A 22,767-nucleotide genomic window follows, 5' to 3' on the forward strand; every position below is an offset into this window, starting at 1 on the left:
GATGCCATATCATTTTCCTTTTGCTGAAAGAAATGATTAAAAGATTCTTGGGGTTGGGAAGAAACTTAAATGTCAAATTCTATTTTCTCCTGCCAGATAACAAAAGTAAATCAGCATTCCTTTGACAATCTGAGCCCTCTCTTTGTTCCTATCCAAGAGTTAACTTCAATTAGAAGTAGGGTAAAAAAAGACCACTAAAATATTGTTCAACTTTCCTTTTTTTTTAAACAAGTACTAGAATTTTATTAGCCAAGGGAGAGCAACTGGAAGAGAAATAACAAAAAATACATCTCAAGAATCCTTAAGTACATCATAGATTTATAATTTAAGTACCATATTTTAACAGACCACTATCCATCAGTTCATGGAATATACAGACTTATGTCACAGGCCCCTTGTCAACTAAATTAATGTCCACCGTCCTTTGGCTCAGGAGCCTGTCCTTTGCGTCTGAACTTGGTCTCTGTAATGGCATCAGAAAAGATGCTCTTCAGGGATTTAAGGTTAACACCTGAAAAGTTAACATGGCTCTGAAGGCAGATGCTTTTCTCCAAGAAAACTTCCACCTGGCTTTGCAGCTCTGCACGGCTGCCATCCTTCTCCTCCAGCAACATCCACATCACCGACAGCCAAATGAGAGAGGGCCACGGCTCACGACAGCTGTGCAGCCTGTGAGGGTACACACCCCAGTCTAGTTAGGAATGGGTCCTGCAGCCTCTCGCCTGGCAGAGAGCTTGTCGCCGGGCACTGCTGGGGTCCTCTGGAATTTCCGACAACTCCTGGTAAGTTCAGAAAGTGCTTTCAAGCAGGCAGTGACACCCACACCCGGTGGGACACACCTCCTGGGTCCGAAACCACTCCATCATGTGGCTGGTGTGTCCCCCATGCCCGCAGGTCAGGCAGAAATTGGACGATCCTCGAACCGCCACGTGGCAGATGGCACACTGGAATGTGAAGCCTTTGCAGATGGTGCACTGTGTGCCACGGACCTCGCTCCGGCAGTGGCTGCAGTACACGCCAAACTCTGCAAATGGTTGGAGATGGCCAAAACAAGAGACACGACTTTAGTTCTGCAAAAGCAAACTGGGCATTGTGGGCTAAGAAAGACATATTCATCTTAGGACTCTGTAGGACTGCTATTAGACCAGTGATTTTTGATTTTCTTGTTTTAAACAGCAGAACCCCTTCTTCTACAATCTAAAGTGTTATAAAGAGGAGCTGCTGTCATTGCAGTGGCAGGGTGCGGGCAGAGGGTACAGCAGGCGCCTGGCTCTCATAGGCCTTGGTGAAACCCCCGGGCCTGCTGCAGTGGCGGCTGGGTCTCATTCCTCTTCCCACCCCCACAGATGCAGGGACAGGACACATGAAAGCGAGAAACAAACACGTGTTCCAAGAACTGAAGGACTCAGTAGACACTCGGGCCAAGAATCAATCGGTCTTACAGTATCATCTGTACCTGCCTGCTGATGACCCAGCAGCACAAGCTGTACCAGGTGAGGACACCACAGTGCCGCCCACCGTTGGGGCAGTGGTCAGGACCGTTCTGCTGGGACTGCTCCCCAGCCTCCTAGGAGATCCCGAGGGCTAATCCCCCCATCCGCGCATCCCAGGCTGCCTCAGTCACTTCCCTGAGTCCAGCCAGCCCAGGTTCACTGTCCTCGCCCTGCTCATCCCCGGCTGCTCTGGAGATCCTGCCTCCTCCCTGCCTGGCCTTCCACTGTGCCATCTTGAGCACAAACCTTCCATGTGCTCTTAAGAATGAGCAGGGGCAGGAGGGGAGGCACATACCCCATTACTGCCTCCAGGCTGTTACCTTTCCCCACCTGGTTTCACCAGCCTTTCCTCTGTTCCACGGCTCTCATCTACTAACAGTCTGGACACACATACCCATACACTGAAGACTTCTATTCTTGGTCCTCAATCTTTCCTCTGCCCCAATTATTGGCATGATCCTTGGTGCCTTCAAAAATCTACGCCACTAACCCTCTGCATACCTGACCTCTTAGGTCACTGCCCTCTCATCTCTAATCTACCACCTTCACTTTCACTTTTATTTCATCAGCCTCCTTCTGGCTGTAGTTTGCCCTTTGTTCAGCCTGAATTACATGACCCAACTTTGTAATCACTTTTTGGCAAATAGCCTCAACATCTTTGCCACTCTCTCCCTCCACGGTACCACCTGGTAAAACCTCAACCTTGGATGACCCCTATCACCTGCCTGCCCCGGGAAGACCAACCATCCTGAGGGAAGGCCCACCACCACGATGTGTGTCTCACTAAATACACGACCATGGACAAACTCCCAGTGCTGCACAGTGGTCTGTTTCTCTTCCATTTCCAAGATGGCTACTTCATACCCCAGCCACATTCCGAAAACTCTTCCCTCACACCTTCGCTCCCTCTCTGTCACCTGATGGCCTCTTCTCTCTCTTCCCTGAGAAAACAGAAGCCTTCAAATAGGGGCCCCTTCATCCCTCCATCACCAAATCTTCAAGTCTCCCTAAGTTTGTTCCTCTTGTCCTTCTACCTCTTACAATAGAAAGGTCCTTTCTTCTATCACAGCCAGTTCCTATGCTTCATGACAACTGATAGCCATAAAAAAGTACCAATAAATATTTTTTTAAATACACGGTAACTAGAGAGAAAATTTTATGGTAGCCTTAGTTAAGGCAAATCATGAGACAAATTAGACTGCTTTGATAATTTTGGTTTAAAAATAGTTATGCCTACTATAAGCATAACTTTTTATATTATGTAAGACTTCAGTTTATGTTCTCATGAAAAGCCTAATTAGTTTAAATTTCTTAAATTTCCTTTATTGGTTTTATTGGTTTGATAAGATTCAACATTTAAATTATGAGGATGTAAAACTATGTGTACAAGTTAATAGAATTATGATAACATGTCTTTTAAAAAGGGTTGTTCTTTGGCACTTGAGATAGCTATAAATGTAAACTTAATTACTCTCCATATCTATCTGGGTAAAATTATTAAAATGTCATCTCTCTAAAAAATTCAATATATCATTAATAATTGTTTCTCTATAGTGTGTCAGCTTAAACGTAATTTCTAACATCCTTATTATCTTTATAACCTTGAACTAATATTTCATTTAGTTACTTAATGAATAATCTTTGGGGGTGTATGTACAATTGTTAAGTGGATATAAATTCACACAGATAGAAAATACAAAAACACTAAGTCACTTGACATAATTTTAATATTTTTCTCTTGCCTCTTAGTGGTACACAAAATGGAATGGCCATTAGTTAACAGCTGAGAAGGACGTACAGACACCTTTGGGCCATGCTGGTGTACATGCTAACTTTCGCCACTGAGGAGCTACAAAGGGACGTGGAATGTGTTCAAAATCCAAAAGCTGTCAAGGTGTCCTTTACAGCAACACCGACAAGCTTAGGGATCTCAGGGGAGGAGGCATACAACCACAGGTTATAGGCTTTGCAGATGAAACCTGGGAAACGTGAAACGAGCTCAGCCACCATTACAACCAAGAGCCACATACCACAGTGGAAAAAACAAAAATCATCTTATTTCCAGAGATTTTTTTTTTTGTTTTAAGATGACTCTGTTGAGCATTATTCCCTCAAAATAAATGAAGCTTTGAGTCATTTCTGTAAGTATCTAACCCCTAAATGAAAACAACTTTATCCCTCAACTTTGCTGCCAATATGGTACGATGACCCTTGCAGATGTAATGAGCGCAAGAAGAAATTGCTGGTTTTCCATCTGAGGAGACCAATGGTAGCCCTGGTAACACTGTGTTTTTCTTTTAATACCTGCTGTTTCCTACATATGGGCAGTCTGAATCTTCCAAACAGTAAAAGCTTTAAGAATGAAAATATTTTTCTTAATGTTTTTGTCTGTGAATCTTCCATAATCCCCTCTTTTCTGAAAACTTGTAATAATGTTTACAATGGTATTAGGACATATTATTCACTCTTGAATATCATTTAAGTCTTCACAAGCTAATATTTTATCTCTGATTGTATTATAGACTTCTTGACGCAACCCCCCAAACCACTCCTTCTAGTTCTTTGTACAGCGCGCAGAACCCAACAGGATTCTTTATAATATTAATAGCAGATGTCAGTAAGAGTTTAGCTGATTGATGGATTGATGCATCAGTTACTTATCTCTATGATTCATATATTTCCCTGAAAATTAATTTTAAGACAAAATTGCTCCAGGCCATCATTAATCTCTCCCTGCTATACTTTCATGCATTTAGATGCTCCGAAAAATATATTGCCCAAATAGCCTTTTGTGTCTTTGCATTTCAAGTACACACACCAAAATAATCCATGTTAAAATAATCCTTGTTATTCAGAATTTAAATCTATGTATTACTCTGGTTTACTTGTTTTTTAAATTGAAACTATACACACACACACATACAACTTAGAGTTAAATATTCTATACCACACCTTATTACCAAAACTAGCATTCCCTTCCACTCCCATACCCATCACTCCCTGGGAAAATCCTTCTAACCCATTTAACTATTTCTTTTGTTTTTACCTCCCTATCTCTAAACAACATGTTTATAAAGCTATTTCTCCCTTTTCCTATCTAAGCATTATCTACTGACTTTCTGCAGCAGAAGCTCTCTTTCGTTCCCCAATCTGCCCAACCACACACATATACCACCTGTCCCTCACCTTCCCCAGACAGTTCTATCATCATCATTTGGTTGGATCAGTATTCTGCTTTTACATTATTTATCTAGGTAAACATTATTCAAGCCATGTACCATGACAACTTTTCCTTTCTTGCACATTTTGTTTTTCCTAGAGTTGGTAACTGTCTTTATCTTGCTCATCTGTTTAATTTGCTATGTACTTATCAATAATTCATCTCTAAATTCTCCCTTAGATATCTGAATCTTCTATAAATACACTGAACACTGAAATACGTTAAATATTTTTTCAGTTTTCTCTTCCTGGAGACAACATTCCTGAAGCTCCAATCTGGACTGGTCTACCTCTAGGTCTGCCATTGCAGATCTCCCTTCACCATCATTCTGACTCCCTGGTTTCCTGAATTGATTCTATTCCTCCTTAGATAGGAGTAACATTTCACTTTCACACTTGATTCATAAAGTAGGTACAGAATCCTAGGTTACAAGTCATTTTCTTGAGAATTCTGAAGGTACTACTGTGTTGTCATCCAGTTTCCAATATCTAGTTCACTGCTCCTGAGGAAGGGTGATGCCATTCATATTTCTTATCCCTTGTATGTAACCTGTTTTCTCTCTGGAAAGTTCTGGGGCCTTCTCTTTAGCCTGGGTCTTCATTCATTATGCTAGGTGCTTGGTGAGCCTTTTCAATCTAGAAACGTGTTTATCTTCTCTGGAGAATGAACTTCCAGTTTTCTGCTGGGTTAGAGGAAGGCTAGGAACCTGCTCTGCAAATTGGAAGAGGGGATCTGGGACCCTACAAAGGCCATCAAACAATGTCCCTGTTTTTAACCTCACTTTCGTGCTACTTCTAGAGGTACCGGTACCACTAATTCCTGAGCCATTTGGTGGTTCTGCCATGTATCTTACTGTTTTTCTGCCTGCCGGTTTGGGGTTCAACTTTCTCAGGCCCTGTAAAATCAGGTACTTCTAACCTATCTGCCTCCTGGGCCCCAAATTTTATTGCCAACATTTCTCCTTGTATAATTATGCCTTTTCAGAAAAGCTCTCTCTAGACACTTTGGTGGGGTCTGGGGAGAGAAGAAATCAATGTCTGTTCAGTTGACTCTCTGGCAGTCTTCCATTTTACCCTTTGAAAAACATCTCTTAGCTCCTTTCATATCACAGTCTTGCTTTTCATCAAAATTCATTGGTGACTCATTCTAAGTTCCTATTTCTGGTTCTTCCTCTCAGACTCAAGCTCCAGGTATTAGTTTCCTCTCAAGACCCAAAGTCGGGGGGGTCTCCTATTTTGTTCTCCTCAAACTCTTCCTCTCCACCTTCCAGCTCCCAGGTAGATGTACCCCATTCTCACAGCTTAAATACCATTCAGATGCTGAAGATTCCCAAGATTCTTAGTTCTAGCCTCAATCTCTCCTTTGACCTTCAGACTCACATCCGACTGCCTATATGACTTTTACAGTCTGATATCTCACACAACTCTGACTGTCCCAAACTGAGCTCTCAATTTTCTTTGTCTTTTGATCTCAATTTTCTTAGAATATGGCACCATCATCTACCCAGTTGCTCAAGCTAGAAACCTAGGAATTATCCAAGTTTTGTCCCTTTTCCTTAATCGCACAGCCAATTTGTTCGTAAGTCACGTTGAGTCTACTTCTAACATATTTTTACTCCACTCATCTCTCCCCATCCCAGTTGATATGACCCCTGACTAAGCTGTTAATCTCTTTGACTATTCTGTCTTCAAGTAGACTTCATGTTGAGTCTACCTCTAACATATTTTTACTCCATTCATCTCACCCTATCCCAGTTGATATGACCCCTGGACTAAGCTGTTAATCTCTTTGACTACTCTGTCTTCAAAGTTCTTCCAACCTCTACTTCTGCCCTCCTCCAATCCTTTCTTCAGATAACAGCCAAAGTGATCCTCTTAAAATGGAAACCAGAGCAAGTCCCTTCTCAGTGCCCTTTGAAGCTTACCACTGGACTGAGAATACAATCCAAATTCTATATTTACAAGTCCCTAATTATTCTACAATCTAATTTTATACCATTCTTCTCACTCATTGTGTTCTAGCCACACTGGGCTTCCTTCACTTACGTAAAATAACAAGTTGCTTCTCCCATCGGCCTGCTCCTTCTGCATGGACACTGTTGGCTGCCCTCTGCACAGATGGCTGGCTCCTTGTTCTTCAGACCTCAGCTCCTCAGAGAGGACTTCCCAATACACCCCATTACATCTTCTAAATTAGCCCTCCCTGCTTTCCCTGCCGCAATATCCCTTTTGTTTGTTCTTAAATCGTTTGATTACAATTTTTTATTAATTTTTCTCCCCCACTAATCTGTGAGTTCCACAAAGGGAAGAAATGTGCTAGCACTGTGACTTAAGAGGAGTTTGATAGATATTGGTTGAATACCTATATTATTAAATGAATAAAAGTCCCTACTTCCAATTACTACCTGAGGATTGTATATACAACTACTTCTGTCACAACAAATATTTAATCTTGTCATGAAATGCAAGGGTTTTCAAGAAGCTTAAAATAGACCCAAAATGCCTCAGAAATTTCTGCTGACTTACAAGAAACTAAAACTTCATTCCATGTATTGTGTTATGGACAAATTATAGAAGCTTTCAGATAATGACAGGAAAAGAAAAAAAATGCATACTCACCGATCCCTTTGTGGGGGTCAGGGGGACACGAAACAAACTTCAGCACTTCGGCTCTCTTTTCTCTCAGACCCCAGCGATAGAGGATTTCTCCATAGCATTTCTTAAAGTCATCAAATTGCTGGGTATTGGCGGGGTCCAAGAGCCTAGATAAAAGTCAAAAGATTTCCTGTCAGTGCCTTTAAGAAAAAACAAGCTCAATACCAGCTGGCACTGTATATATCTTTCTTACTACCAGAGTCCTAATGTTGGAGAATCAAAGCACTATAGAACTGCAGCTCTCACTTAGGAAGGTCATTACCTTTTATTCTTATCATGCTGGTCACGTTCTCGTTCACGAGGATCACTATAGGTCAGACTCCCAAAGCGGATTTCTTCTGGTGAGGACTCTCCCCATGGTGAAGACACGTGTTCTATCTCTCTCCCTGCTGAAGAAAATCAAATGGGATGGGAAGATGGAAGTCAGAGGAGACATAGAAAATCTCTGAAAACTTTCATAAAGCAGTGTCCAATTTATTCCCCAAAATAAAAATAAGCTAAGTTGAAGATCCTGAGAAATAGAACTAAACTGAAGTCTTTCCTAGACTTACAAAAAAGGAAGTTTTTGTCTAGGTATTATTTTTTTTTGTCTAGGTATTATTTATTAAGATAACCTGATAATTAAGTACACACATAATGATTAAGCAACTTATGGCATAGTATACTAGGCAGTCATTATTTATAAAGAATTTTTAAATGACATTAGAAAATGCTCATGATGAAATGAAAAACCAAACACAAAATCACATAATGACTCTACCTAGACCCCACATACACAAAGATTGGAAGAAAATGTTCTGAAAATGTTCGCATGTTATTTCTAAGTGGGGCAATCAATGATTACTATTTTCTTTTCTGATACTTCGTATTTTGTTTTTCTTCCTTCACTGTATTACTTTTATAATCAAGAACATTAAGATCATTTTTAACAACAAATTTTAAAAATCCAGAAAACACAAAACACCTACTCATTAAACAGATCTTTATGGCCAGCTAGAATGAGGCTCAGCTTTATTTCTCTACATTAAAAGTTATATGGGACGAGGTAGATAACAGAAATGGCAGATGATCATGGAAGAGGTATGTGACAGAGAAAGGATAGGGTTAGGTTTTGGGGGTGAACACTGGGAAGGCTCACTGTCAGTTTCTCAAGGTTATGGGATGAAAAGCAACCCAGAAAAGCACAAAGACCTTCCAGAAACTGGCCTGTTGAAACATGAAAGTCCTGGCCTTGCTGAGTGTAGTATCGCCATCATATTAAATTTAAAGAAAAATGAGAAACGAGGAAAAATGTGGAGAATATTCATCAACTAAAGAGTACGTATTATTAACAATTCACACACAGCTTTTAGAGAACTAAACATCCAGGGTGGGCTCAGTGAGCTCCATACCAACCTATGTTCCAGCCACCGGTGTTGAGCCCTGGGTCTGACATACTTGAGCAGGAACCAGAGGAGGTAAAGCTGGGCTGCAGAACAAACAAGAGTAGCATCAGAATACCATTCCCCATGAAAGTTTACCTTTAGGAAAAGACCCACAAATCAGAAAACCACAAGCTTACATATCGACTGTGGGACACCACCAGATTTGAAGAACGACTAGGAAAAGGCACAAAAGGGTTTGGTATTCCCTGAGGCCGAGACTGGGCTTCAAACACACTGCAGAGCATAGCCAATGTCTGGACATCCCGGAGTTGGCAGTAATGAGCCAACCTAGAGAAAAACATGAGAGAAGAGAATATAGGTCAGCAGAAGGGATGGAGGAAGGATACTATCACAACCGTGGTGGGTTGTTGCCATAGGGATAGGAAGAGAGGATGCTTAATTCTTTCTCAAACCGCCCCCCCCCCATTAGGAACCAGGGCTTTCTACAGATCCAGAGGCTTGATCTACTTTGATTAAATTTGGTTAAATTTGCTTTGGAATAAAATGTAAGTATTACAAATGACCTAGAAAATCAATTTGAAACCTTCTGGTTGGCATCTAGGGATGGGCTCAGACTCGAATGTATAGCTTTTCAAGAACTAAGGAGACTAAACTGAGATCTGAGTGAGGCCATACATGCTCTTTCCCAACTGCACTGATTTCTGGGAGGTTCCTGTAAACTTCATATAACCTAAAGCTATGCGAAGTTGCTCAGAGAACACTGTACCACCACTGTATGGCGAGCAGACGATAGACTCAGGAGGTGAAATTAGGAATATGAGCTATTAAATAAGAACAAGGAATAGTTTTACCTTGTAGGTAGTCATATCCCCTCTGCTCCTTTTAGGATCACTATGCTAGAATGTGAGGTAGGGATCAGAGGGACTTGGCCCTTGTGATGGAATACTGATTCTTTCCTATCAGGCAACGTCTAATATTTGGTAAGGTGTTTTCACACTGATTTGAGCCTTACGTGAAGTGGGTAGAGCAAGCATTATCATCCCTGCGTTACCACGAGGCAACTGAAGCCGAGCACAAGCGTCCCAGGTCTGGCCTCAACCAGTAGGTAGAGCAAACCTTCCCGTGAAGGAAGGAGAATGTCCTTATAGAACTTGGCTCACTGTTATGGAGGTTTACCTGGTTGTAAATCATTTTGCACATTATATTTCCAGTTGGCCATATTTCAGTGTTATAAATGAAACACAAATTCAGTGGTTTCATAAATTGCCTAATAGAGTGAAAGCATCATGGCCTTTCGAAAACAATGAAAGCCAACACACAATTCTCTAATCTGCTCACAGTTGCAAAACTGTACAGCAGCCTAGACACTGACCATCTCAAAAGCTCAAACTCCTGTGTTCAGAATGATGTGACTTATAGGCTAATGCATAAATCTCTAAAGGACACGAGTCTCAAACCCCTGTGATAGATGACAAATACTATCTAGTTCCTTCCGCTATATACAAGGAGTTAGTTGTGCACAGAAATTATTGTAGCACAAAAAGGAAGATTTCCATCTCTCATTCCTCAGGCCTCTGTCCTTTTCTCTTAGACTGTAACCTTGAAAGTGTTGACAGACCTAAAATTTACATCATTCATTTCCTCACTTTTAGCTCTCCAAACCTACAGGGATTCCAGCAGCTGTCGCCCAAATGGATGTCGAGCCCAGGGTGTTTCCAAATCTGGGTCAGATTTCGGACCAAGGCAAAGATCTGTAGCTACTGTAGCCAGCGACCAAACCTGAACAAATCAAAGAGAAAAACCCCAAACTCAGATTGGTAAGGACGGGACAGGAAGCATAAAAGAACCCACCCTCCCCTCCACCTACCTCCCGCCTTTACTACTCTGAGCCCCAAAAGCTGGGAGCTTACTGAAATAGGAACTTCAGGCCTCAATCCAGACCTACTGAATCAGAATTGGCAGTTTAACAAGATTCTCGAGGAACTATAACATTTGAGAAACACTAGCCTTAAAAACCTTCATTAAGCAAACTTCAGAGAAATAACACCACGCAGTAACTTCAGCTGGTTGTCTATTTAGCTACTAACGCATGTAAGCTTTTTCTACTGCTTCATTATTGAACTGGCAAGGAGAACAAAAGAGTATTCTGTATCATATTTAAGATCTGTCCTTCTCTAGCCAAATAAAGAAAAACGTTGTTGCTTTCCTTACAAAAGTTGCAGTATACTCTCTGAAGCTACAAAAAAAAACAGGCCAAGACAAAACAGACCTAGCTTCCTTTTCTGTTGATACCAAGTCAGGAAATCTCACAGCGCTTGGAGTCATCAAGCAGAAACCAATGTCTATTAAGTGTCTATTAAACGCAAAATTTAGCACACACTAAACACATCGTGCCATCAACAGAGCCCACTCCCCTCCACACATTTAAAAATGGAATAGTACTTTTGGGAAATCTTTCCTAGCAGCCACACATCATTGTATGCCCACTAACTGGAAAACACTATACTAGACTCTGTGAGATACTCAAAAGAAATACGGATTTTAAATCAAGGAGTTTACAATCTAAGGAAAAAGACTAACCAAATAAAAATACTGAAACACGGGTAGAGAAGTTTATTAGATATGTAAAAAAAAAAAAATCAATTAAATTACCTATATACTTAATGCACACAAGCATGGGTTCGGCTGAGAAAGTTGGTTACCTTCATCTTTATAATCAATGACTCACCTACATAATTACGGAAAGGGACAGAGTACGATGTTTACCACCCTGCTGCCAATTTAGGCATGTTATTATATTTCCTCACTGATAACACAAATTTCCTACTGCCTTCAACAGAAATAGTTGACACTTGGGTTTATTTCTGCAACTCTTTGCAAAACAGTAGGCACATCATGATCAATGTGTGCACAAAGAATTTTTAAAAAATTCTTCAAGCATTTGCATTGATGCCATTTCTGTCCCATTAAACAGTACCATACCACAAATGGTGACAATAATTGCAAGAACAGCAACAGTCATTGTACCATATATTGGGTAGTTACCATCTATCGGACGTAGATACGGGAATTTTACATCATTAGCTTATTTAGTTTTACATCATTAGCTTATTTAGTCCTCATAAGGACTTTAGAAGTATTGTTCCTATTTTACAGTAGAGAAAATTGAGGTTCAGAAAGCCGAGACAGCTGCCCAGGATTCCATGACAATGAAGTGACAGAGCCCAGATTTAAACCTGGGCCTGTCTGAACCCAAGGGAAGGGTCTTTCCACTTCACTCAGACTAGCCTGACCTTCGAAATCAACTTAACAAAAACTTGAAAAACAAAACACTTCAGGAAGTCATTTTTCCTCAGAGACTGTTTTTCAAACATGAACATGGTCTGCCTTCGCACTGCATTTACCAATCTTCTCACCAACCCTATGAGGTCATTATTCTTATGATCCCCATTTTACAAATATACACAGAGTCTGAGAGAGTCGGAATAATTTGCCCAGGATTACACCACTAGGGAGCTGAGTTAAACCTATATATACATCCTGTTACATATTCCACAAAAATTCTACTCCTTCATTTTGCCTTCTTACTGTTCACAGAATTTTAGGTGGCTGGGTCCTTAGAGAAATAGATTAAATCCATGACTAAATTTCACTTAAAAGGGATGTTTTCATCAGATAAAACTCAAGGAAAGGCTTTAGCTCTAGGTCATTTGGAGGGTTATAAGGGAAAGACCTGAGCAGATAGGATAACAGCTAGTAGTTTCCATTGCTTAATCTAATCCTCACACTAAAGAATAATGGGTGCAATACAGACAGAGTAGATTTTAAAACTCAACATGTCTCGGGCCAGCCTGGTGGCTCAGGTGGTTAGAGCTCCATGCTCCTAACTCCGAAGGCTGCCGGTTCTATTCCCACATGGGCCACTGGGCTCTCAACCACAAGATTGCCAGTTCAATTCCTGGACTCCCACAAGGGATTGTGGGCTCCGCCCCCTGCAACTAAGATTGAACACAGCACCTTGAGCTGAGCTGCCTCCAGGATGGCTCAGTTGGTTGGAGCACGTCCTCTCAACCACAAGGTTGCAAGTTTCAACTCCCGCAAGGGATGGTGGGCTGTGCCCCCTGCAACTAGCAAGGGCAACTGGACCTGGAGCTGAGCTGCGCCCTCCAAAACTAAGACTGAAAGGACAACAATTTGACTTGGAAAAAAGTCCTGGAAGTACACACTGTTCCCCAATAAAGTTCTGTTCCCTTTCCCCAATAAAATCTTAAAAAACAAACAAACAAAAAAAACCCCTCAACATGTCTCCATCTAAAGAAATGTTTTCCTAAACCTATTATGAAATGAAACATTTTTAAAAGCAAAAAAAACCCAAAACAAAGTAGAATTAAGGGTGCAAATGGAAAAGATGCAGATACCCAAATTTAGGTTAACAATCACCATGGTACTAAAATAGAAAAGGGATGTAATAAAAAATACTCAGTAAATGCTTTAGGGCAGGGGTGTCCAAACTGCAGCCCACAGGCCAACTGCGGCCCGCAATCCATTTTTTATTGGCCTGCAGCAAATTCCAAAAATATATTTAGTTTACTTAAATAAACCAGGTGAGGCAATACGTACTTCACCTCGAGTGCGTGGCCCGGCTGTCGGTGTATTTTACCATATATGGCCCTTGGTAAAAAACGAAAAAAGTTTGGACACCCCTGCTTTAGAGCCATCTCAACTAAGCACTAATAAGAAAAACATCCAAGGTATTTAGAAAGCTGCTCCAGCCCTATAGTTTGGCAAGGAAATTGGGGGAGGAATTGGACAATAGTAGGCACACCTAGAAATATCACTAAATCACAACTATAAAGTGAAAACAACCTGCTCAAAAGTAAAACTCCAAATCTCCCGCAAAAGGGGTGGATAATACCTGAACAAGATCCTTCCTTCCAACAAGCAAGGCGGAAGTGGCATTCTTCTGACACGTTTCTTGGATATCATTTACATTCAATCTGAAATTTAAAAAGAATTTGAAAGTTTCTTTCCAGTCTAACTTCCTAAATCAATTACTCCTGGTTTAACAAATAGGCCAAAAGCTGCTTCTTTGGTTATCACTCAAAATATTTTATTTGTATTGGCCTAAAGCTCCCTTCCCACATGACATGAACAAAATGCTTAACTACTCGCTGATGTTATGCTGTGGGTTCAGGCCTGGGAAGGTGAAATCACTCACCTCTTTGAGGTCAGGAGAGCAGACCACACTCAAAGACAAATTTGCAACCCGGTTTTCTGTGGAGTTCCCCAGGCTCAAAGGTAGAATAACAATGGATTTAAATATGTGCAACACTAGTTTCTAACACAAAGAATAGTATGCTGTGTATACTACAAAATAAGTACTTTTTGTTATGTGTTCAAATTCAGGAAGAGGAGGAACCACAGGCCGGCCTCTGTATGCTTGTCACTCATCTCCATTTAACCAAAGTGGCTCTGCTTTATCTATTTTAGAGTTCTTAGTAGGCAGAACTCTGAGACTGCTCCCAAGATTACTGCCCCTGCTATTAAGTATCTTGTATAATAAACCCCTTCCTTTAAATGCAGGTGAGACCAGTGAATACTGATGAGACATCACTTCAATGATTAGGTTATTATTAATCAGTCGACTCTGAAATTGTCAAAATTATCCTGAGTGGGCCTGACCTAATCAGAGGATAGGTGAGCAAGATGGTGCAGCATCAGTGAGACACTCCTGCTGGTCTCGGAAGAAGATGAAATTCACTAAATTCTATGGCTGCAAGAAACTGAATTCTGCAAACAACCTGAGTGAGCTGGGAAGAGGATCCCGAGCATTGAATAAGTGTACTACCTGGTCAACTCCATGATTTTAGCCTCGTGAGACCTGAGCAAGGACCCAGCTAAAGCCATACCCAGACTCCTAATCCATGGAAATTGTGAGATAACAGATATATGTTGTTTTAAGCCATTACATTTGTGGTAATTTGCTATACAGCAATAGGAAGCTAATACACTGGACTTCTCCTAAAACTGCTTTTTAAGAAAGAGTTCCAATACATTAAAAAAAAAATATCTTTGATAATCATTCCTAAGTAATAGTAAGCATGGCACACTTAAAATTTTGAACTTACATGTACAGTTCTCCCAATGACTTGTGAACAGGAAGAAGGCATGCAATATCCTGGATGATAACTTTGCCAGCAGCCTTGATTGGTCGATTGCCAGAGTCCAATCCCTCGCGCTTACTTTTCCATCTCCTTGATTTCTGGGGGAGACGACAAGATATAACTAATGGGAACCTTGAGGAATGGAAACCTACAGTTACAGACACATCATAGTTGGGTCATTGGTAATTTGCAGAGACTTTGCATTACATCATGCCCACAATTATATGAATCAGCATCTGCAGGAAATAAAAGGATGACATAGGGCATTGAGCTCTTGGTCCCAAATCACAACAGGAAAATAAGCACCTACTACAGAACTGTATATATTCTGCAGGTGCTCAAAAACAGATACCTTGAAGCCAGAATTTAAAAAATAAAGAAGAAAAAGAACAGCAGGTAAATAAGTTAGTAAAGACCACAAAAATGTGCGAGAAGAGCAACTTTTAAGGCTGGGTTCAGCCCTAGGTTCAAAGTTCTTGCTTGAAACTAATCAAAGTTGTTGTGTTTTTTAAAATTCTCCTTCTCAGAGTTTTAATAGGATATGTTGAGAATTTAATCCAGACACAGCAGCGTGGGCTCTGCAAACCTTCATCTATGATAGGCAGACAGAAAAACTTAGCAGCTCAGGGAAAATTACCCTGTTTTCCCTAGCAGACTTGAATTATTTCTAAAAGTGATGATTTTAGAATGTCAAAAAGACTTGAGCAGAGGGATGTGGGTAATGGACATGGAAGATCAGAATCAATTATCCTATTTCCCCAGAGCCTTACCTACAACTGGCTACAGAGGAGTCTACTGGATGTGGGAAATGAGAGACGTCCTGGAAAAATGAGAATGATTAGAGTATAGCCCCCTCTGGTATCTTCAAAATGACAACGAGCCAAGGGAGTGATATTCTATTTTACTTCATTGCCAGAAATTAAAAAGCGGGCCACCAAGGTGATTCAACTCAGGAGGGAAGTGACATATTTATTAACAACGGAGGCAAAAGAAGCTAGTGAAAGGGTCTGCAATTCTAAGTCAAAAAAACCAAGGTCTTTTTGCCACACGTACTGGTTGAAGGTGGCCCCAGGCAAGTGACTTATTTGCTGTGAATGTAATCTATCACTCTCTCTTCACAGTGACAACTTGTGGCTCAGTGTGAGCACTGCTGTCTCACCAGGTCAGCAAGGGTACACCGGAAAGGTCAGAGTACACACTATGTAAACTGAAAAAGGGCAGTTTTAAAATCCGTAATCTTTAGGAATGTGTATAAACCGTCAGGGATTTAGATTAGTTCATTATTTAGATTAGTCACAAATTCATGTTCCACAAGTGATTTATATAATCACTCTTCCATAAATTAGTCATGTCAGGTGTTTCTGACCACTGATGTCCCTTCTAATCCACAAGGTTGCCCAATGCATGTAACTTCCTATAGGATTAGGAAGTGTTATGGAATCTACGAAATCCAGGACACTCAGACTTAGTTCACAGAAGGTAAATGAAGTCTCTAAATTGCTTATCATAATTGGTAAATAAGGATGCTACAACATCAATATGGACCTGAACCCATTTGATTTTAAGAAGCAGTTCAGTTACTATTTATCCATACAGGAGACATTATTCTGCAATACAAGAGGAACCTTAATCTATCATTGTTGGGTAGCCCTTCAATTCTCCACTAACCCTTGGTTATTTTCTGCAGAATTACGACCGTACTCACAAAACGCTATCCTTTTAGCCACAAATATCCTGACGTGGGTGCAAGTAAGGGGAGAATGTGCTGAATAGTAAACAATCTGTCAGAATGGGCTGGAGCCAGGCCTTGTTAACCAACACAAGACGATGTACCCTATGACATGACTGGTTTTGTCATGTCATAGTGCAGGGTAGTTTGGCACCCATCCATCCAGCAGTGACAGGAACAGCACAGTGTGCTTAACTAGAATAGGGAGGGTATAAATACATACACTCATTTCATTGTGATTTTCATCCTGGTTTCCAGGAGTTTAAAAATCCCAGGAAATGACAAACCCAGAGGTCCCACATAATTGGTTATCAGATGAGATTTAGGGTACTGCGGGGGGAGAGAGGAAGAGAGGGAGATAAAGAGAGAGAGAGAGAGAGAGAGAGAGAGAGAATGAGCACGCATGAGAGAGGGGGAGAGAAGGAGGAATAGAGGGAAGGAGGGAGAAAGAAAAGGAGGAAAGGAGGGAGGGAGGGAGGAAGGGAGAAAGGTCTACACTAAAAAGATTCAACCAAGAAGGGAATATTATCCATCTAACTGGGACTTCAGGTTGGTTGGAAGGCTTCTAAAACACTGTTCTAAGTGGTGACTCTGGCTCCTTATTACAAAGAGAAAATGAGAAACACTTGGACAATTGAGCAATTCACTATAGCTTCATTTAACTAAAATGGAAATAAACGGAAGCCTCAGTAGGGATGGGGTCTCCTGCTTTCAGACCACAGTGAAAACCACAATTCCCTGACTTTTAAAGCAAACCTAACGAAAATATAGTATTAAGTGGTTCATCTGCAAATAGACTAGCCCATTTTAAACTGTTTTTCTTAGCAGACTTGAATTGTTTCTAAAAATGATTATTTTAGAATGTTAAAGATACTTGAGCCAAGGGAGGTGGGTAATGGACATGGAACATCATAAGCAACTATCTGATTTCCCCAGAGTCTTACCTACAAATGGCCACCCAGGAGCCCACATGTGGGAAATGAGAAATGTCCTAGACTCAAGTCCAAGTGTACAGATGTTTGACTTAGGATCTAAAGGCTTGCCTGTTATTATCAACATTAGCTCCTGCTACGGACTGCTCACTTTATTCAAGCATGAGCCTCAGCACAGCTCTCTGACAAAGGGGGTGTTGCCTCCCTTACTCAAGCCCACACTCATAAGAGCTGAGATTTAAACACAAGCCTGTCAGGCTGCTAAACCCATACTTGTTAACCTGTTTTTAAGAACATGACTTTTGATTAAAAAGGAAAATAAATAAAAAGTCCCAACTATGCCACCTGTTCCTATGGTATGAAAATAGTTTGGCCCACTTTTAAACAGATCCATTTCTGCATATAAGGAAATCAACATCTGATTCTAGGGAGGCCTATCCAACACGCCATCATCTACAGTTAGTTATTCACTTCTAAAGTCACTTCCCTGCCAAGCATCATGACTGTTCTGCTGAGCCAGAGCAGTGTGCTGAAGACGGGCAGAGGCAAGTAGCTTCCGGGCTACCTGGCTTCCCAGGGGACACTCCAGGCTCAGACCCAGATGCTGCATTTCTGGCTGGGCTCACGAGCCTGCACCTCACACTGTTTAATCTCCTTTCTGGATTTGTTAAGTTTAGATACATTCATAAAGAAGACTCAGAGTCCAAAAAGATGTCTTAGGACTCTTCCCCCAGTTGCAGTCTTGGGTTTCTACAGAGATTGGTAGAAACACAAAAGTGCGAATCATCAATAAGAACTCAATGAAAAGGCAAAGATAGTGATCTTGGACAACTTTCTGCTACTATCCTCACTGAATTATGGAAATCAGTCTGTATTTCCTGGGACTTCCTCGTCAACTTCTTGAGACACCAGGCCTCTAGGTGCTTCTCTGTTTGATCTGTACTGATGATGATGTACAGGCTATGTTTTATAGGACCTCGTGAAACTGCCTTTGAGCCTATAATAGGAGAAGCTTCCCCAACACAGCGTCACCTAATTATAGCTGACACCAAGAATCAAACTATAAAAGCAATTATAGGACAGCACTATTCGTTCATTTAATCCAACAAGGAATAACTACAAAACAGTATCAAAAATCTTTAAAAGGTCATGAAACAGTTTTGTTTGTTTGTTTGTTTTCAATTTGATGGTTAGTGGTTTTAAAATATGAATTCTCTCTCCCTCAGGCTACAGGAGTCACTCAGCAATCCTGTCTAGTGGCCAATTACTCTGGGGATTCAAATAAATTAAGCTGCCTAAATGAAGATGTGCTAAGTCTCCAATCCGTGCTGCTCCCTAACAAGCATGGACAGTTTCCCAGGGTGTTTCTTCCAGAGCTTTGGCAACAAAGAGGGTTCATACTCCAAGACTTCCCCAAGACTTCCTTTTCCCTTAATATCTTGCTGGCAATTTTAGGAGTCTCTCTTATCTGTGCAACCGTCAGGTGATAACACACAGAAGACAATGACACACCAGGCTGAGGTGTGGCTGATCTCTCAAGGTGAGGGGAGGGCACCATGGCCCAAATGCCCCCAAACCTGCATTACTCCAGTCCCACGCTGATGAGCTGGAACATGGGTACTTTTCTGTGCGGTACAATCGGTACCTCTAGGAGGCAAAGGATTCTGTGTTGCTCTTAGGTTTTCTCAATGCCCCATCAAGAGAAAATGCCCTTCCCCACAGATTTCATGAGCAGGGATTGAGGGAAGGGAGACAAAGCAAGACAGACAGGTTATCACATAATGAGCACCGGACGCTCCTCGGAACATACCAAGAAGGTGTTCGCGGAATTACAGGAAAGAGGACAGGGGAAAAAGGAGTCGGATGGGAGAGGGAGGGAGGGAGGCATTGGTGCAAACAGCACTGAATGACAATCAATAGCCAGCTTGCCACTGTACCACCAGTGTTACTGCTACAATCGGAGGCAACAATAAATGGGTTAAATGTAAAAACAGCCCAAGAATAAGCCACCAACTGCTTCGCAGCAACCCCATAAACAATGCATAATCAGCAGAGCGGCAGGGAGTCAAAATGAGTTCCTATTTAAGTAGCAGTGGGAGCAAAGACTGCTGGAAAAATCAGTGGATATTCAGCAGTTGGGTTGAACGGGACAGGCTTTTTGAGGAAAGGTGGCCACGCTGGTGGCTCCATCTGCAAGTTGTTGGCAGCAGTGGTACTTGCTGATCAGGGCTCCTGATTTCAACTGGTTTTTATATGAAAAGGTTATCGAACTAGTCCCCTAAATATTTTTTTACACCAAATGAAATTTATGCTGAAGTCTCAAGGCCGCCTTGCACAGCCTGAAGTTGCCGTGGCTCTACTGAAACATGAAGGGGGTGGGAGAGGAAGACAGAAGAGGGGAGACGGCCAATAGGAATGAGTAAGAAAGAAAAGAAAGGAAGAGAGGGTGTCTATAGCCGAGGTTTTACTGTCAATAGAAAATATTTACTGTCAATACAAATTTTTCTGGAAAACATTGGTTCCAGAAAATTCCCAAAGGATAAAAACTAGCTTATGCGTCATGCCAATGAAGCAGGTGGATACTTCCCTCTTTGAATTAGACCAACACGATAAAAGGAGACAAAATGGTGGAAGCCTCTTATATCTTCCTCTTGCTTCCCCCTATACCAAAGGTTGGCTTTTGAAAGTACTATGAAATTATACAAATAGTCCCAATAAAATCAGGTAATCTAAAGGCTTACAACCAGGGTTCTTTCCAAGAATCCAGTTCTTTTTCAAAAAAGTCCATTCACAATCCTTAACAATATCATTGTTCGCCCATTTGAAACTGGGATGGAACAAGAGGTGGTCCTTGGTGCCTGACTCCCAAGAGTGAAAATTTACTGTTGCTGGTCCTAAAATCCAGCCAGCCTGTCATTTCAGGTTCCTCAAAGCCAGGCAGGTGGCATTTTATTCTTGGGCCTTTTGGCAGAGACAGGATTAGTCAAGGAGAGCATTTGCACAGCGCACAGTACCGGGAAGTCGTTAATTGCTTGTATGGACCAACGTCGCCGGGCAGAGCGAGGAGACATCTGTGTATGAAAACGTTACACCCAGGAGAAGGGAAGAAAAACACCAAGAAAATTAAAAGGGAAAAATATAGAATAAAATGAAAGCTTCCCACACATCTGATGGACTAAAAGGTACCACAGTATACTGCAAAATTGGAATTGAAATGACCAAAAAATCTGAACCTAAGCACAGCAGTATGTGCATTCCCTCACCTCCCATCCAACCCATCACATGCCAAACCCCGCTGCAATGTCATTGCTCTTCAACCCAAAACCCATTTCAAGATATAAGGAGGCTAATGTCCGCACCACTCTGACCAAGGAACTATGACCAAGGTCTGTGGTTCTCTACCAAGCATTAAGATCACAGCACAAGTGCAGAAACAGGTGAAAGACCTTGCTTTCCCCTTCAGGAGCACACGTATGTGCGAAAAGATTCTCATTCCTAAAAAGGAAGACGTTCCTCAATAGACTCAATACCTCATTTTTATGGTGTGCGGCTGGAGGGCGACTGGGGAAACTGGAAGTCTTGACCTTGGGACTACAGGACTATTTTAAGAGCGATGCCATGGGGAAGCGAGAGCCCCAGAGAAATGTGGGAAAGCAGGAGCTAAGGCTGAAAGGAACTATACTCTTGCGTGCACTCTAACAACATAAATACCAGTGTAAAACTGGGAGCATAAACAGACTGTGGAAATCAGAAATTCTTCTAGTAGTAACTTCAAGACCATTCCATGTATTTACGTTAGAGCTATTTTACTTACATGAACTAAAGCAAATGTGGGACATTGCAAAATTGTTTAAATGTTCATAGGATAATCTAATGTTTCTCAGAAGTTCTGGGTCTTCCAATTTACCCTTGGAATAAGCAATATTTCATCAACTGTTAATAGTTGGTCCAGTTACCAAATGAATACTAGCGTCTCTGTGTGCTTTCTGACTTCCTATGAAATTTGATGGTTTTTTAGGAGTGTCACTTTTTTTTTTAATTTTTAGAAGCAAACCTAGGAATTCCATCTCAAGAACATTTGGCTTCATATAACATGACGTAAGTAGGGCAAGTTAAAAACACAGAAAAACAAGAGAAACAAACAGTAATCCCCAATGGGGCTATAAAGCATTTTTTCTGTAATCTCCAAAATATGCTATAATTCCATCATTGCTATACTTTAATGCAGTTATAGTCTCTTCCTTTATTCTTACTCATTTAAAGATCCCAGGGGTAGAAATCTAAAAGAGAACAGAAATACATAGGAGAAAAATCTGGGCTGAAAATGAAGACTTAGCACAGAGAAATTTAGTAAACTGGAATCATTTCCAGAACAAAAGTAATGAATGTAAGTAATGTCACATTACTTGACATGTGAAACTAGACACGAGGATCAGAAAATACTCCTCGAGGGACAAAAACATATTGCCCTCCATGAAGAAGATATTAGCCTATATCCAATATCGTGGCCATATGTCATTTCTTTAATCCTCCCTATTTCCCTCATGTAAATGGAATGGACATGAACAAGCTTCAATGAGAGATGAATTCATTTCAGATTCATCACAAAAACACTGACTGACTCATTTTAACTGCTTCTTAGGTTGAACCACATGAAACTTTTATTTAAGGTCTAAAATGTTCAAATATCACCAATTTCATAAGATTTAACCTAAATTACTATATGTCATTCACTGAAATGTACCTCCTTTCCCCAGGATTTCTAAGGTTCTTGTAATGTTCTATTTCTTGGCCAATATGATTGCTAATTCACTGAATTATACCCATCTTATGATTTGTGAACTTTCCTGTACATATGTATGCAGCAACACAGACGTTTAATATACAATTATAATAAAAGTATCACTTTCCATTTTGCTTGATCACTATCTGGAATAAAACTTAAAGACCACTTACTATGTCATCCTGGTGGAGTGTCTATCACAGTGCATTCTCTGAGGAGAAGCGGCACAGTGGGAACCATCCCAAACTGAAATATCCCAATTTTTTCTTTGGTCCCTCTTTATGTTTATTGTGTTTGTAGTAAAATAGCCCAGACATCAAAAACACGAATGTAGGCTTCACAAATGCTTCTGCATTAGGAGAGGTCCCACGTTGGAACAAGAATTATTTTGACTCAACATGGTCTTT

General features: G+C 41.0%; 1 protein-coding gene across 4 annotated transcripts in view; it reads right to left on the reverse strand.

The window, feature by feature from the left end:
- Nucleotides 1–207: 207 nt before the first annotated feature.
- Nucleotides 208–22,767, reverse strand: part of WDR59 (WD repeat domain 59) — a 69,996-nt gene continuing 47,436 nt past the window's right edge. For 2 of the 4 annotated variants that reach the window (XM_081030553.1, XM_081030551.1), the window contains 9 exons: nucleotides 20,592–20,648; nucleotides 14,881–15,014; nucleotides 13,668–13,749; nucleotides 10,419–10,531; nucleotides 8,929–9,079; nucleotides 8,763–8,835; nucleotides 7,630–7,756; nucleotides 7,332–7,474; nucleotides 226–1,024 (listed from right to left, as the gene is read on the reverse strand). In XM_081030553.1, the coding sequence (XP_080886679.1) occupies nucleotides 789–1,024; nucleotides 7,332–7,474; nucleotides 7,630–7,756; nucleotides 8,763–8,835; nucleotides 8,929–9,079; nucleotides 10,419–10,531; nucleotides 13,668–13,749; nucleotides 14,881–15,014; nucleotides 20,592–20,648 (1,116 nt within the window). In that variant the 3' untranslated portion in view covers nucleotides 226–788. Of the gene's footprint in view, nucleotides 1,025–7,331; nucleotides 7,475–7,629; nucleotides 7,757–8,762; nucleotides 8,836–8,928; nucleotides 9,080–10,418; nucleotides 10,532–13,667; nucleotides 13,750–14,880; nucleotides 15,015–20,591; nucleotides 20,649–22,767 lie in introns of all 4 variants that reach the window. The other 2 variants (XM_081030552.1, XM_081030554.1) reach the window with 1 other exon arrangement.

Source organism: Rhinolophus hipposideros (genome assembly GCF_964194185.1).
Source record: "Rhinolophus hipposideros genome assembly, chromosome: 21".
Classification (NCBI taxonomy): Eukaryota; Metazoa; Chordata; class Mammalia; order Chiroptera; family Rhinolophidae; genus Rhinolophus; species Rhinolophus hipposideros.